Source organism: Brassica oleracea, chromosome C6, assembly GCF_000695525.1.
Source record: "Brassica oleracea var. oleracea cultivar TO1000 chromosome C6, BOL, whole genome shotgun sequence".
In the NCBI taxonomy this organism is placed as follows: Eukaryota; Viridiplantae; Streptophyta; class Magnoliopsida; order Brassicales; family Brassicaceae; genus Brassica; species Brassica oleracea.
In genome coordinates this window covers 38871736-38887555 of record NC_027753.1, presented here as the reverse complement: position 1 = coordinate 38887555, position 15820 = coordinate 38871736, and the positions used below count along the sequence as shown (strand labels likewise).

The 15820-nt window shown below is 34.7% G+C and overlaps 2 protein-coding genes across 2 annotated transcripts; both read left to right on the top strand.

Moving 5' to 3' along the window:
- Nucleotides 1-7158: 7158 nt before the first annotated feature.
- On the top strand, nucleotides 7159-8530 carry LOC106299634 (exopolygalacturonase). The gene is made up of 3 exons (XM_013735693.1): nucleotides 7159-7305; nucleotides 7395-8222; nucleotides 8303-8530. Exons 1-3 carry the CDS (start codon nucleotides 7159-7161, stop codon nucleotides 8528-8530), a joined length of 1203 nt encoding a protein of 400 aa, XP_013591147.1.
- Nucleotides 8531-13535: 5005 nt separating this feature from the next.
- Nucleotides 13536-15630, top strand: LOC106299768 (9-cis-epoxycarotenoid dioxygenase NCED9, chloroplastic). Its single transcript, XM_013735785.1, has one exon. The coding sequence runs from the start codon at nucleotides 13673-13675 to the stop codon at nucleotides 15479-15481; it is 1809 nt and encodes a 602-aa protein (XP_013591239.1). The 5' UTR covers nucleotides 13536-13672; the 3' UTR covers nucleotides 15482-15630.
- Nucleotides 15631-15820: the final 190 nt, after the last annotated feature.

The following is a 15820-nucleotide window of genomic DNA, read 5'->3' as shown; positions in this document are numbered from 1 at the left end:
AAATTAGTGCCCACATTCCCGACATAGAGAAAAAAAGGAGTTGAAGTCCTAACAATTTTTTCAATATTAGACTAAACCACAGATTTAAGGTCCAATTATTTTGAAACCCTAACATTTTAAATCCAAATTTATTATCTTTTTCCATGCACTATTTGATTTATATACAAACAACTACCTAAGTAAACACTAACAAGTTCCATCACCCTCAACTTTGAACATATAAGATATAAAAATATCAACATATGACTTCGTCGTTCATTCTTATATCAAACTCATCAACCTATGTAATATCCAAAGTCTCATCAATCACATTATAGACAAAAAAACAATAAAATCCCGTAAACAAAACTATACAATACACCTATTATGTAGCCGACTCCGCGCTTGCGCGGAGACTATGCACCTAGTATAAATAACGAACTAGTTTAAAAAAAAAAATATTATGCCATGATGAATTCTCGTCCGATATATGGCATTTGTCGTAGTAGTTGAATTTCCTAATTATTTTATTGGTCGAACGATGTTTAGTGATTTTTATCTAGATCTAGAAATGCTTACGATTGAGGGTTTTCTGACTATATGGACTTCAAATTTTTATACTGCTGTTACTTATAAATGAAATGACTAATGCAAATTTTCTATAAGAGTTTAACAGCTACATTAGTCAAGAAACAATTTAACGAAAACAACAGAAAAGTGTGCATATAACTTAATCGGTCCAGACAAAGGTCTTGATTAGTATTGAAACATAGTATTAAATCCTTAAACGAAAAAGTTTTGTTGGGTGAATAGAATTATGTATTTATAGGATATGTATATAGCATATTTACAAAATATGCATGAAAGGACAATCTATATAAATACCAATCACATGGCTTCCAGTTTTGCAAAAATACAAACTCTTTCATTGTTGAGACATATTGACCGTCAACATAACGCAGCAGTCCAGCATTCCAGCAGCCTTCACGGACCAAACATTTAATTTTCATATCACTATTACTATCTAAAAATATTAACTTTACCAGAAAATCATATTTTTTTAGTCGGGTCAAAGCACACCTTCTTTGATGAAACCATATAACATCACGAATGCAGCCTGTGAAAAATTATAGAAATCTTAGAAAGTATTTGCACTTGTTTAGAATTTGCACGTTTCCATACACTATATTGCCAAAACAAATTAAAATTTTATTTGATAATTATGCTTCTAGAAAATATTAACTTATTAATTATAAAAATTAACTAATTATGTGTCTCAATGATTATATCTTTTTGATTTTTTTTTTAACACAAATTTCATTAAACTAAAAAACTTCAAAACCCTGTTGGGTTCAATACAAACGAGAGCTCATAAAGAGCTTGCTTAGCTAAACTATCAGCAACCTTGTTTTTTTCCCGGGGGATCCAAACAAAGGAAATATTCACAAAAGACATAGATAGAATAATAATGTCTGCAACAATCCCATAAATCTCTGCTACAGCATTCCCATCGTTGATTGCTTTAATAAGTTGAGAGGAGTCTGACTCGCACTGGATCTTCTGGATTCCCAGTTCCTTGCATTTGTTAATCGCTGCTCTAAGTGCTAGGGCTTCTGCGACGAGAGGTGAGGCCACGAAAGGCGCTGTTGAAGCTTGGGGCCATTGTTCTTGCTGGAAGGTTATCAGGTGACCAAGTCCTGCTGTCTGTGTAGCTCCATTCCAAGCGCCATCCGATTGCACAGAGGCAGTGTCCGTTGTTATGGTCAACAGGGGGGAGAGGGAGGCTCGTGATGATTGAGATGCCTTGCACTGTGCATTGGTCCATTCCTTTGCAGTTGTTATCGCTTTAGTTAATGTTTCTTCTGGGGTGCTCTGTTTTTTGTTAAAAATCAGTGTGTTCCTCGCGTTCCAAAGAGTCCATAAGATCCAGGGGGCCAAACGGCCGAGGACTAGTCCCGTGGGGGGGGGAGAGTATCCAGCGTGCATAGCAGCGGCCAGCCATTTGCTAAATCTATTAATCCACTCGAATCAAGGCTGTGTTTGAAAGGGGTTAGTTCCCATACCTTTTTAGCAAAGGTGCAGTGGAGTAGGAGATGATTGATAGATTCAGTCTCGCCGCATCTAATACACTTGGGGTCAACATCAATGTTGCGGTGGAGAAGTTGTTCTCCAACTGGTATAGCTCGGTTCATCACTTTCCAAAGGAAAAGTTTGACTTTCGGAGCTGTATGTAGGTTCCAAACCCCTCTTTGCCAATCAAAATCAGCAGGCAGCGCAGGGGGTGCCGGTATTATTTGATTGTCTTCGAGTCCCGTTTGGTATCCTGATTTTGTAGTATACTCCCCAGTGAGAGTACGAAGCCATATAAGTTTATCCGGAGCCCCAGACTTGCTTGGTTTGATGAGGAGTATCTTCTCTTCCACGAAGGGAGCTATCAGTTGGATCTTTTCTCTATCCCATTCTCCTGTGTTGTGGTCAATGAGCTCTGCAACTTTGGTATCTTGGAGCGCTTCAGCCACAGGTCCTATCGGTCTCTCTTGAGAGGTTAAGCTCAGCCATGGGTCGCTCCATACCTTTACTGACTCTCCGTTTCCAATGGCCCATCCAGCATTCCTTACGATTAAATCTCTGCCTATCAACACACTTCTCCATCCATGCGATGCGGTAGCCCGACATGTGACAGTGAGAAAGCCCTCATCGCAGCAACATCTTCCCAGCTGTTGATAGGAACTTGTTGGACCATCCGACGGCTTTTATCTTGATTCTATCGACTATCGATGTGAAGAGATCTCTTTTTCTTCTCCCGAAGTGTTCCGATAGTCCTAAATACTTGCCCACTCCACCTTCTTTGTGTATAGACAAAATCCCCTTCATCACATCTTTAAGCTCAGTTGGCGTCTTCCTTGAAAAAGAGATGGAAGATTTGTCCACATTTATTTTCTGTCCCGAGGCCGTCTCATATTGTATCAGTATCTCTTTTAAGGCCGAGCAGCTCTCTCTTGTTGCCTTGACGAAGAACATCGTGTCGTCCGCAAAAAGAAGATGGTTTACTCGAGGACTCCCTCGCGCCACCCGCAGGCCTTGGAGGAGGCCTTGATTCTGCGCTCTATTACACAGCCCCGATAAGACCTCGCTACATAGGATAAATATGTAGGGTGATAAGGGGTCTCCTTGACGGATTCCTCTGCTCGGTTTCACTTTCCCTCGGGGCGATCCATTGATGAGGTAGGAGTAAGTGATTGTCGAGATACATTCCATTATCCAGCCGACTACCTGAGTGTGAAACCCGAGTCTTAGCATCACCATCTTTGATATTTACTGTTTTCCATTATCCAGCCGATTATACCTTTTTGATATTTACTGTTTTTGAACAAGAAAAAATAGTATATGAAACATAGCATAATGAGGTTAAATTTTTTTTTTTTTGAAAACTGGCCTTATAATGAGTGTAAATTACTATATTGGATCGAAATAATCCAAACTATTATGAGGTCACTTTTGATTATATGCACAACGCATCTTGAGTTTACCAATTCATAACTCGATAACCATAGACACCTTTGTAACAGAGATTAGAATTTCCACGATGACCCAAGAAGTCGAGGATAAGTTACATACGAATACGATGTTTCAGGGAGAGTTTCAACGTCCTCTATTCATTTCCCTTTTATTTTTGACTTATATTCATTCGCCAAATTTTTTTCGCAGAATGTAAATTTGTTACCGTTTGTACGGGTTGTACCTTTACGATGACGCTAATTACGTGTAATTATAACGATGCAAAAAATTAAATTGAGATATAACATATTCATTTTATCATTTTTCTTTCCTATTTAAAACCACTGCATGAATATATGGGATCATTGTTTCAGGACATTAATCAGTCAATTATTATTTCGACAGAAAAACATTATTATAGTTTTAATATCACAATTATCGTAATATATTTTCAGCAACCCAGGAACATCAGAAACATCAGCACATACAAAGGCAAAGTCAAGATTGGCTATACCAGATCAGAGTAAGAATTTGACTAAAAATCTTGACTAACCTGCATGTTTTCTTTTTGATTTGATCTCCTTTTAGGATTGTATTAAATACTTTGATAATTTTCACAAAAAAAAAAATAGAATGTTTCATTTATAAGCTTTTCATCAACATATTTTTAATATTTAAATATATTTCAATATGATCATTAAAATTACAAAATATAACTACTCATAGATATGCGTGTTACGAAAATTCAAGATTTAAAAAAAATTCAGATGAAGAAATATTTTTTTTCCTTTTCTGTTATTTTTAATGTCCATTAAAACTACTTCCTCCGTTTCATTTTAATTGTCGTTATAGGTTTATGCACATAAATTAATAAAACATATGATTTTGTATATTTCCAAAAGAAAAGCACAATTACCTATACACCTAACCATATTTCAACCAATAGAAAAATAAAGTAGAGAATCTTAATAATAAATTTTGCATTGAAACAATAAAACGACACTTATTTTGAAACGAAAATTTTTCCCCAGAACGACAATTAAATTGAAACGGAGGGAGTAGTAAATAGAGATGCAACTAGTGGTGGACGTTCGGGTTCGGATCAGGTATTTTAGATTTTCGGATATTTCGGTATAGAGGTGTAGAACCCGTTCGGGTATTTCTGTACTTCGGGTATTTTTAGTTCGAATTCGGTTATTTTAGATCGGGTTCGGATATTTAGATTTTGAAAGAAAAAGAAAATTTCATTTTTCAAGTTTCTTATATTTAAAAATATAACTTTCACTTAACTGATTTTTTATTTTTTAATAGATTGAATGATTAATATATTTGGACATAACATTTTAAAACATGTAACTTTTGTTAATTTTTGAAACAAAAAACTTGACATGCATTTTAAGTGAGTAGTAAATCATTTTCTCCATAATTATATGAATTATATTATATGAACTTAAAGTATGTGTAGTATCAATATAAATATTTTAAATAAAATGAGAGATATAAAATAGAAATATAAGGTTAGTAATACATATGTTCGGTTATCTTCGGATATCCATTCGGGTTCAGATATTACCCGTTTGGATATCCAATCTCTTCTAATTCAATACCCGTTCGGGTATTTCGCTACTTCGATTCGGATTTCGGTTCAGGTTTTTTGGATCGGGTTTGAATACGAGTTCGGGTATCGGGTAAAATGCCCACCCCTAGATGCAAGAGTGATCTATGGATAACCGTCGTCATATCTATATTATTAAAAGAGAAGTACCCATTTGAAAATGTTCTTACTTCATTAATTAAACTCTCCTTTTTTTTTGCTTGTCTTTCCAGTTGCATTTATGAAATATCCTAAAACGAATAAAACTGCCTAATTTATTACTTGTCTTTTCAGTTACATTAATGAAATATGCTTAAATGAATTTAAACTTTCTATTTTATTGTTTGTCTTTTTCAGTTACCTTAATGAAGTATCCTTAAATAAATTTGAACATAATGTCATTTAATCAACCAAAAAAACTCATGAGTTATCCTTACTTGCATAATTTTAATAACGAAGATTTTTAAAAATGTGCATCATTAAAATGTTACCTAAAACGTGCAGCACTAATATATAACATGCATCAATAAAACTAGAATTTGACTCACACAATTGTACGAATATTATTTTCAGTTGATTAAATTTAAAAATAATTATTTATTTAAAAAATATTTAAGAACGGCTATGTTTTTAAAAATTATATGGTATTATTTGCTCATAACTCATTTATCGTTTGATAAATTGTTAGAAAGAAAATTTTAGCATAATATAACTCAGTTGTCATTTGCTAAATTTATTGTTTTTATTTATATTTTTTATTATTTAATTATAAAATTTTCATTTTATATTTGAAAGATAAATGAATTTTCTTTCAAACAATATTTTTGTAAATGTATTTTTTTAAAAAAATAATCAATTAAAATTGTTATTATCATTGAATATCATTATTTTTGACATAATTTGAGTTTTCGTTTACATCAAAACTTATCATATTTTAGGATAATTTTAATTTAAAATGTAATTTTCATATTTTTCAAACAAAATCTAAAAATATTTTTTAAATATTTTGTTATAATTGTTAAAAAAAATATTGAGTTGCATTTCAAATAAAGAGGTAAAGATATTAAAAATATTCTAATTAAAATATGTAAAATTTAATATTGTTTTAAAGAAATGGTCAAAATAAAAAAAATTACACATAAGATAATCATGATTTTTATTAACTGGACGGATCATTATTTATATGATATCGCACACGAAAGAAAAAATTTTGTTTTTAAAATTATCTAATTAACTCTATACTCATTTTTTAATAATTTTTATATGATATCACAAATTTGTAAAAAAATAGATAGTTTAAGATGCGAAAAAAAATATTTACGTAATGAATATAATATGAACGAATATTACAAATACGTCATTTAATAAAATAAATAATTAAAAACTGAAAATTCATATCCGTGCTGGCGCGCGGATCAGGGTCTAGTTTTGCTTTAAAATTGAAAACAGATCCAAAGTAATGATTTTTGGTTACATCTTAACCATATTTCCCAAATTAAAGCATCCAAGCCCCAACACAACCAGCCCTACGATACCATGTTTTGATGTCTTCAATTCCAATATTTAATACGTTGGGATATTTTCCATTGTGCTAACATGTCTTTGGCAAGTGATTTTCAAATTTGGCATGTTGTTTTATAAGCCGAAACTTAAATACTTGCAAATTTGATATTTATTTGTAATTTATTGATAATTTCAATCAACAATTAATCAACCAAGATTGGAACAATTTACCATATATACTGATATCTGTTTCAACAGGGAAATTGCAAATAACTCATTATAGTGAATCATAAGCAAATATTAGAAAGAAATCAATTATTTGGTATAGTTAAAGAAACAAATTAATTTGTATGGTTAATTTAGAAACAAATAAATTTGCATATAACTGAAATCAAGCCACTCGTATATCTTCTAACCAAAATCCGGTAACGCAAATCAAGCCACTGATACAGCCAATTCTTACATTAGTATCTAGAGATCCACTGACCATTAGTAGTAGTATATAACTATCATCAAACTCTTTTATTTACATATGTATCAAAAGTCAAAGACCAACAAGTACCTTTAAGAACAAGAAGGAAGAAATGGCTAACACCGTTTGTTGTCTCACGTTAATTTTGTTCATCGCTTCTCTAGCAAGTGGCGTTTCAGCCGCTGCTCCCGCCGGAAGAATGATATTCGACGTCCGAAGCTACGGTGCTCGTGGTGACGGCAAAACAGATAACGCCAATGTACTACATATTCTCATTTCTTAATTCTAATTAATTAGTGTATGGTATTGTTGATTAACTATTAACACGCGTTTGATTTATTGTTTTAGGCGTTTACAAGGGCGTGGAAAGATGCGTGCCAATGGAAAGGAAGCGCTAGAGTGTTCGTACCACTGGGAACGTTCTACCTCGGTGGTGTAACATTCGTGGGACCATGCCAAAATCGCATTAGTTTCATCATCAAAGGAACTTTGTTAGCACCTAAAGATGCTAACGCCATCAAACAAGACACGTGGATTATTTTCAGGTACGTAGACTATCTCACGGTCTCAGGCGGAGGCACTCTTGACGGCCAAGGAACCAGCGCGTGGCGACTCAACGACTGCACCAGAAACCCTAACTGCCGCCCTCTACCGATGAACATTGCTTTCCAGTTCGTGAGATTCTCGAGAATCAGCCGCATCAAATCTATCAACAGCAAAATGGGTCACCTCAACTTCTTCGCAGTGGAATATTTTGAGATTACACGTGTCAGTATTAGGGCTCCTGCAGATAGCCCTAACACTGACGGGATCAAGATTGGTTCGTCGCACCACATGAAGATTCACGACGTCTTCATTGGAACCGGAGACGACTGTATCGCGATCTTGTCAGGAACCACTAATTTGGATGTATTTAGTGTCAAGTGCGGACCGGGTCATGGGATCAGCGTTGGAAGCCTTGGGAGGTTTAAAGATGAGAAGAGCGTTTATGGAATATCAGTTAGGGACTCGGTCTTTACCGGTACGAGTAATGGAGTACGTATCAAGACATGGGCTCCTTCGGCGTCACGGAACATTGTTTCGAATTTTACTTTCCAGAATCTCCAGATGATCAATGTCGGAAGCCCAATCATCATAGATCAACAGTACTGTCCTAACAACCAGTGTACCAAAAATGTAACTTCCACGACAAGAAAAAAGTTTTTATTTAGTTTTAATTTAAGATGGTTTAATATGTTTTGTTTGTTTGCATGCAGTCCCATTCTCAGGTTCAGATAGAAAACGTGAAGTTCAATAACATTTGGGGGACTTCGACGGACAAAGTGGCCGTGAAGTTGCAATGTAGCCAGACGGCTCCTTGCAAAGACGTTGAGCTAGCCGGAATTAACTTGGTGCACCGTGGAGTTGACGGTCCAGCCACCGCTTTGTGTGAGAATGTTTCTGGTCGGACTCGTGGCAAGATTTCACCTCCTTCTTGCATTTGATTGTCATTATTTTATTTTGTTATATTTTTCATTGCAACTTTTCTAGTTCTGTCAATTTCAATATGTAATACTTTGATTATGGCATTCGTGACCTTGAGAGTCAGAGAAATGGTCTTCATCTTGTCTTCTCTAAAGCTTCTTTCCAACGCCGCTAAATCTGAATTGACAAACATTTATTTTCACCGAACTCAAGCAACAGTTTACTACCTTGGAATATAAAAGCATACCACTAATCAGGTTATTTGCCTTCAAGCTGCATCAACAAAAAGAGTATATCTGATGGGTAGATTATTTCAACACACAAACTTATTACACTAACTACTACTATAGTTTCAACATCTCATACCAAATATTTACACTAACTAGTTAATACTATAGTTTCAAGTTTCAACACACAAACTTATAATATGACACAATACCTCATGCTATAAGGTTTTAACTGAAAAGTTTTAACAGCTATTCATAAAAATACATAGAAATTAAACTGTGAAACCAACTTCTTAACATTATAAGCTATGGTTTCAAGTTTCAACACAAATGTTTATTTTCACACAAAAAAATATGTTTGATTTTTACTGTTTAATTTTTTGACAAAGAAGTTTCACTTTGTCTCGACTGCCGACGGAAAAAACAAAAACTTTTACACGACTAATTACCAAACAATTTTAAATGGAATATAGCTCCGTTATTATCTTTTCTTTGCTGCAAATTAATTAACGTGTACGTATCACATAATGTGTGAACCACATATTTGCTTTGCTTTTCAGTGCTTTCACCCACCAATTTCTATACATTTTCTGTATTTTGCTATTTTCTATGTATTCAAAGTTAATTCAGGGTGGTTGTAAAAAAAAAGAGTTAATTCAGGGCGAATTATGTGAATACAAGTAATACTTAATCGACATATACATTCACCTCACATCACGTACAATCAGAACATGTAAATTAATCTGATTGTAATTAGATACCTAACTGATTGTTTATCAGTTATATATATACGTGTAGTAACTGAAGCTAAGATCAAGTATATTTGATACCCTAATGACGAATATTTACATCAATTGCAAGGAATATTAATGTTGACAACAAAATATACTAATGAATATTAGGATCAAAATTATTTTGCGCGATATATAATGCATAATACTTACATTAATACTACAGACTATAGTTAGTTGTACCATTTTTATTCGCCTATACAGCATTGGTGACATTCGGATCGGTCCAATCCAATCATGAACTGGCTTGTACATATTATGGTTGGTTTGGAGGCACTGATAAGATTCTTTTTATTAAAAAAACTTTAACTTAGGGTTTTTGATTCTCGATTGTGAAAAAATGAAAAAAAAAACATTTTAGTTTAATTAATAGCTAAAAGATTTTGGTAAATAATGTGGTTGAAGCAAGACAAAACTAGTCCAAAAATTTGTTGAAACCCAAACATAATTAATATTTTTTTTCCACAACATAACTAATATGGTAAACTCATAATTTTATAACTTTTTTATTGACACTTAATTTTCAAACATACTAAACTGAATTTGTTTTTAGCGACTATTTGCGTATGTGTAATGTATTATTAATTTATGATCGTTCCATAAGGGGATCTTATAATTGTGAGTCCATCAGTCCATGTGAGTAGTTTCAACCTGGAAAGTGATGGACATTATCACCTATAGCACACATGAGAGAACGGGAATTTTCACGTTTTGAATTACACCACCCTCTCATGCCTAACGAGTATCTTTATGCATGGACCCATTACTCCTTACTTGTCTCATCATATCTTAGTTACATACTAATCATATGCTAAAGGCATTTGTATTTGTACGTATCTGTATAGTTAGATTATGGTTATAGATGCAGCGCTCAGCTAACATATATTTAAAGCTACTAATTAATCATTGGACGAAGACCGACCAACATGTTACTCTAGTTATGTGATAATTTATTTCCATCAATGTGAATACAAATAATATATATAAACTATATTCAGTATCATCAACTGATTAAGGAGATCAAATGAAACCATTTACGTATAGCATATGATTAATCCAATAAATGAGGTAGACAGTGCCCTTCATTGATCAGAAGATCTGATACGTAGCCGACTTTTCATTTAATTAAGTTGCTAATTATGAAATTATTTGGTTTCTTGTATGATACACTTAATTATTGAATAGTTTAAACTATTTGTTAACTAAACTACTACGGTTTATGATCCGAACTCGATTATTATATCAAAAACATCGCTAGAACGCATGTCTCGGAGAATTTTATAATCTCAGTGAAAGCAATTTGCAGCCAAAGATCTGTGAGGTCATAAAGGTTTTGGCAGTTTTTTCAGGTAAAGTCGGTTGGTCAAACTCTCGAATGCTTCCACAATTCCATGCTATAGGCCTATAGCCTATAGCCTATATGATATATTGATATAGTGCATATTAATTTGTATGCACACTTTTTGGTAGTGTATATTAATTTGTATACACACTTTTTGGTAGTGTATTACAATAATATCTCCCTTTCTCCTTGAATTTTTCATATGGATACATGCTGCTTTTTCTACATGTTATCACATGTTTGACATGGAAATTCGATTGCTATTATATAATTGGCAATTTAGTTTTATTTAAATCAGTCATTTCAAGCTAAAATCCATTATATAGTCTCAAATAAGTATATAATTTTGGGCATTATATCCAAAGTTTCTCAACAAGGTTTAGTAGGTTCAGATAAGTTAACAAAAACAAGCGACGACCATGTTACTCCTAATAATGGTCTTGCGAGCTAATCATAAAGAGAGTTTGTTGCTAGTTGAATTAATTAATGGCGATTGTTGGACCAACAGTATCCTACCTTTCAATGGATTTCAGTAAATTTATAGGCACTATTCATCTATATGACCAAGATTTTAAGTTATAATACTTTTTATCATTTATATATATTTGGTTTATGCATGTGCTGCTTCCATGTGGCCACATGAACTGAACTATATTGCACACAAAAAAAATTATACGTAACATATTGTAATTCTATACGATTAATTCTCATACATTATAGTTCAAACGTCAATCTCTTCTGGTTAGGGAAAACAATATATATATATATGGTTTATATATGCGTAATTTTCGAAGTATAGCCATAAAAACAATACATTTTGGTGTATCCATTTTTAATATTTCGATTACATTATATGTTTCTCCATAAAATTCACGAATCGAATATTTTATTTTCCAACTCAACTCCCTTATTACAAAAGGGAGTTAAGCTTATAAATCTGTTGTGAAAATGGGGCATCTAATCGATCTGCATTTTCCGTTAATTAAGAATGAAATAAAATGATTAATTAATGGTGTATTTAGTGGACTGTGATGTATACAACCGCTTAGTTTCAAATTTCAAGTGGATGTTTACTCAAAAGATAATGATCCAACCAACCAACCAACTTAATTTAGCCACTTACGTAGTTTGATATAATTGAATCTCTTGTATATTTATGCATAAAACTTTATTCTACGTAACCCAATAATCATACATGATATTTGTAATTCAAATAAATCATTTTAGTTTAGATAAATCGAATTAATTTCATCTCCCATGCATGTATCTCAATGCATAACTCAGTAGGAAATTTAACTATAAGAATTACCGACCACGACAGAGTTCTATCCATGTAATAGTAGAACGTAGGCACAAATCAATCTCGATGACTTATTGAAGAATAATAAAGCTTCATTTTTGCACATTGTGTTTAACGAACTCACGTAATGTTGTCATAATATTACTTTTTGTCTCACTTAAGCGCCTTTAATACAAGCAAGCCGCGTGAGGCACATTATACCTTTTTAAACTTTATAGTGTATATCATTTAGTGACTTATTTATGTTTAAATGGTGTTTGTGCACCATATTTATGTCATCTCCAGTAAGAGTATTTTCGATTTCATTTCATATTTTACTCCAAAATAAAGTGAAAAATAGAGTAATAAACAAAAAAATTATTCTATTTATGAATTAATATTTTTATTTTTTGTTAATTACTTTTTTTTTTTTTTTTAAGTAAAACATGAATTAGGAATGGAAATGCTCTAAAAATGCAAAGGTTTCTACAAATATTTACTTATCTTATATTAACTTTTTAGATTTCTGGAAGTTTCAAGTCGCAAAATGGAGAAGATGCCACGTTTGGTGCGATTAAAACGTTGGATGTGAAGGCAACAACGCGTCTTAACCAAAAAGCTAGTCCCCACTTCCATTAGCCGTGGAACACCAAACCATATGGCTTTTTAATCTCTAAATATTCACATGTTATTATATGCATGCATGCTCATTTTTATGATGTCCAATTAATAACATATTTTTGGTTTACATACATATTTATTTTCTAACTGAAGGTAGTTTCACGTAGGTTCTTCGAAAGAGTTGAACACGAGATACATCCATATTATCTCACACCTAATTTTAAAAAAGTGAAATTATAAAAATATTACAATCACTTAGAATTTAAAAACTAACGATTGTAACCTATCTAACGAATATCTCACTTTTTTTAATTTTTAATATCTCACATTGTTGGTATCATCTAAATCATTATACTTCTATAAGCCTAATTCATAAACAAGGAGGTGGCAAGAAAACAATTAACTTATAACAATTTATTTCTTTCTTTGTTGTTGTTGAACTGATAACTTATTTGAACACCTGAATTTAATATACCCACAAAGATATAATCCTTACTCCTTAGTATATGATTCGATGAATCTAATGTCTCAAAGTAATATATAACCAAAAATTCAGAACTTATGAAATTTCATTTGAATAAAAGGACAAATAAATACTAAACAAAAAAACATATTTGTTTCTTTTTTGACAAACAACCAGCAAAATCAGGATCATCAGATCATAAACACAAGACACATGTAAGAATGACAAAGCAAAGAGGCAATAATACCCTTCTCTCTTCCTTGCAGATATATATAGAACCTCATGTCCCTTGTTTTAGCCATATACTCATTCACATCTCTCTCTCTCACACACACACACAAACACAAACACAAAGAGTGTGGACAAAACACAAACTCGGTCTTGAAGAAAACCCCAAAACGCAGCGTTTTATCAGAAAAAACCAAAGGATCATTTGATTATGGCTTCTACTTCTACTACCTTACTTCCTTCTACTTCAACCCAGTTTCTTGATCGTTCTTCTAGACACAATCTTCAATCCTTATCATTCTCCTCTTCATCAACACTCGGAAACAAGAAACTAAACCCCTGTTCTGTTTCCTTCTCCAACAATAAAACCTTCTCCATCTCGTCTTCTCTCCAGTCTCCGGCGACATATCAACCACCGTCTTGGAAGAAACTATGCAACGACGTCGCCTCCTTGATCACCAAAACAACGAGTCACAACCCGATACAGAGAACCGCCGCTACGATCTTAGACGCGGTGGAGAACGCCATGGTTTCCCACGAGCGCCGCCGTCATCCGCTCCCTAAAACGGCGGACCCCGCCGTGCAAATTGCCGGAAACTTCTTCCCGGTTCCGGAGCAACCGGTCAAGCACAACCTTCCGGTGACGGGAACAGTGCCAAAATGTATCCAAGGAGTCTACGTCAGAAACGGAGCTAACCCGCTTCACAAACCGACCTCCGGCCACCATTTATTCGACGGAGACGGTATGATTCACGCGGTCCGGTTTAATAACGGTTCGGTTAGTTATTCGTGCCGGTTTACCGAAACAAACCGGTTTGTTCAAGAGCGAGAGCTCGGCCGGTCTGTTTTCCCCAAAGCGATAGGAGAGCTTCACGGACACTTGGGGATCGCTAAGCTTATGCTATTTAACGCACGTGGGCTTTTCGGTTTACTCGACCCGACCCAAGGACTCGGTGTGGCTAATGCCGGTTTAGTCTATTTCAACGGTCATCTCTTAGCAATGTCCGAAGACGATTTACCGTACCACGTAAAAGTCACCCAAACCGGAGATTTAGAAACCTCGGGCCGGTACGATTTCGACGGTCAGCTAAAATCGACAATGATCGCCCACCCGAAACTCGACCCGGAAACCCGCGAGCTATTCGCTCTCAGCTACGACGTCGTTTCGAAGCCTTACTTAAAATACTTCAGATTCGCATCGGACGGTCGCAAATCCCCCGACGTCGAGATCCCGCTCGACCAACCGACGATGATCCACGACTTCGCGATCACGGAGAACTTCGTCGTGGTTCCGGACCAGCAAGTGGTGTTCAGGCTACCGGAGATGATCCGCGGCGGCTCTCCGGTGGTTTACGACAAAAACAAGAAATCAAGATTCGGTGTTTTGAGCAAATACGCTGAAGACGCTTCGTCGATGCGGTGGATCGAGGTGGAAGACTGCTTCTGTTTCCATCTCTGGAACGCTTGGGAAGAGGCGGAGACAGACGAGGTCGTCGTCATCGGGTCATGCATGACGCCGCCCGACTCGATATTCAACGAACACGACGAAACACTTCAGAGTGTTTTGTCGGAGATAAGACTAAACCTGAAAACAGGGGAGTCCACGCGTCGGCCGGTTATCTCCGAGAAATTAAATCTCGAAGCCGGTATGGTAAACCGGAATCTTTTAGGTAGAAAAACGCGGTTCGCTTACCTTGCTTTAACCGAACCGTGGCCTAAAGTGTCCGGTTTCGCGAAAGTGGACTTATCTACCGGAGAAGTTCAAAAATATATATACGGTGACGGTAAGTTCGGAGGAGAGCCTCTGTTTATGCCGGAGGGTTCCAGTGACGCCACAGAAGACAGTGGTTACGTTATGGTTTTTGTTCACGACGAGGAAAATGTGAGATCTGAACTACAAATCATAAATGCAGTTAGTCTGAAGCTCGAAGCTACGGTTACGCTTCCATCGAGAGTTCCTTATGGTTTCCACGGAACTTTTATCAGCAATGAAGATTTATTGAAGCAAGCTTTGTGTTAATCTCAGATTAACATTTTTTTAGGTTTTTTTTTATAAATGTTATAGTCTATGAGAATTGTTGCCTGAGGGATTGTTGTGCATTAGTCGCCGGGGTCGAATCTCTTGATTTTTTTGTGTGTGGATACGTGTATAATTAATATTTGAACCAATTAGAGGATTAATCACAAGCTGAAGCTGACTCAAAAGAGTAATGACATTCGAGTATAAATCTGAGCATAAATTATTCAAGTAGATGAATATGGGTTATACAATAATTAAAAAGTGGGGAACATTATTTTTGTGCAGACCGACTAAAATGATTTATAAGAAGTTATTATGTGATACTATAAAGTATAAACT

What these genes read in the sequence shown, in the direction of transcription:
- LOC106299634 (XM_013735693.1), top strand. Translation starts at nt 7,159, where the DNA reads ATGGCTAACACCGTTTGTTGTCTCACGTTAATTTTGTTCATCGCTTCT. An exon ending in GCAAAACAGATAACGCCAAT is followed by an intron (nt 7,306 to 7,394) that starts GTACTACATATT and finishes TTATTGTTTTAG; the next exon opens with GCGTTTACAAGGGCGTGGAA. An exon ending in ACAACCAGTGTACCAAAAAT is followed by an intron (nt 8,223 to 8,302) that starts GTAACTTCCACG and finishes GTTTGCATGCAG; the next exon opens with TCCCATTCTCAGGTTCAGAT.
- LOC106299768 (XM_013735785.1), top strand. Translation starts at nt 13,673, where the DNA reads ATGGCTTCTACTTCTACTACCTTACTTCCTTCTACTTCAACCCAGTTT.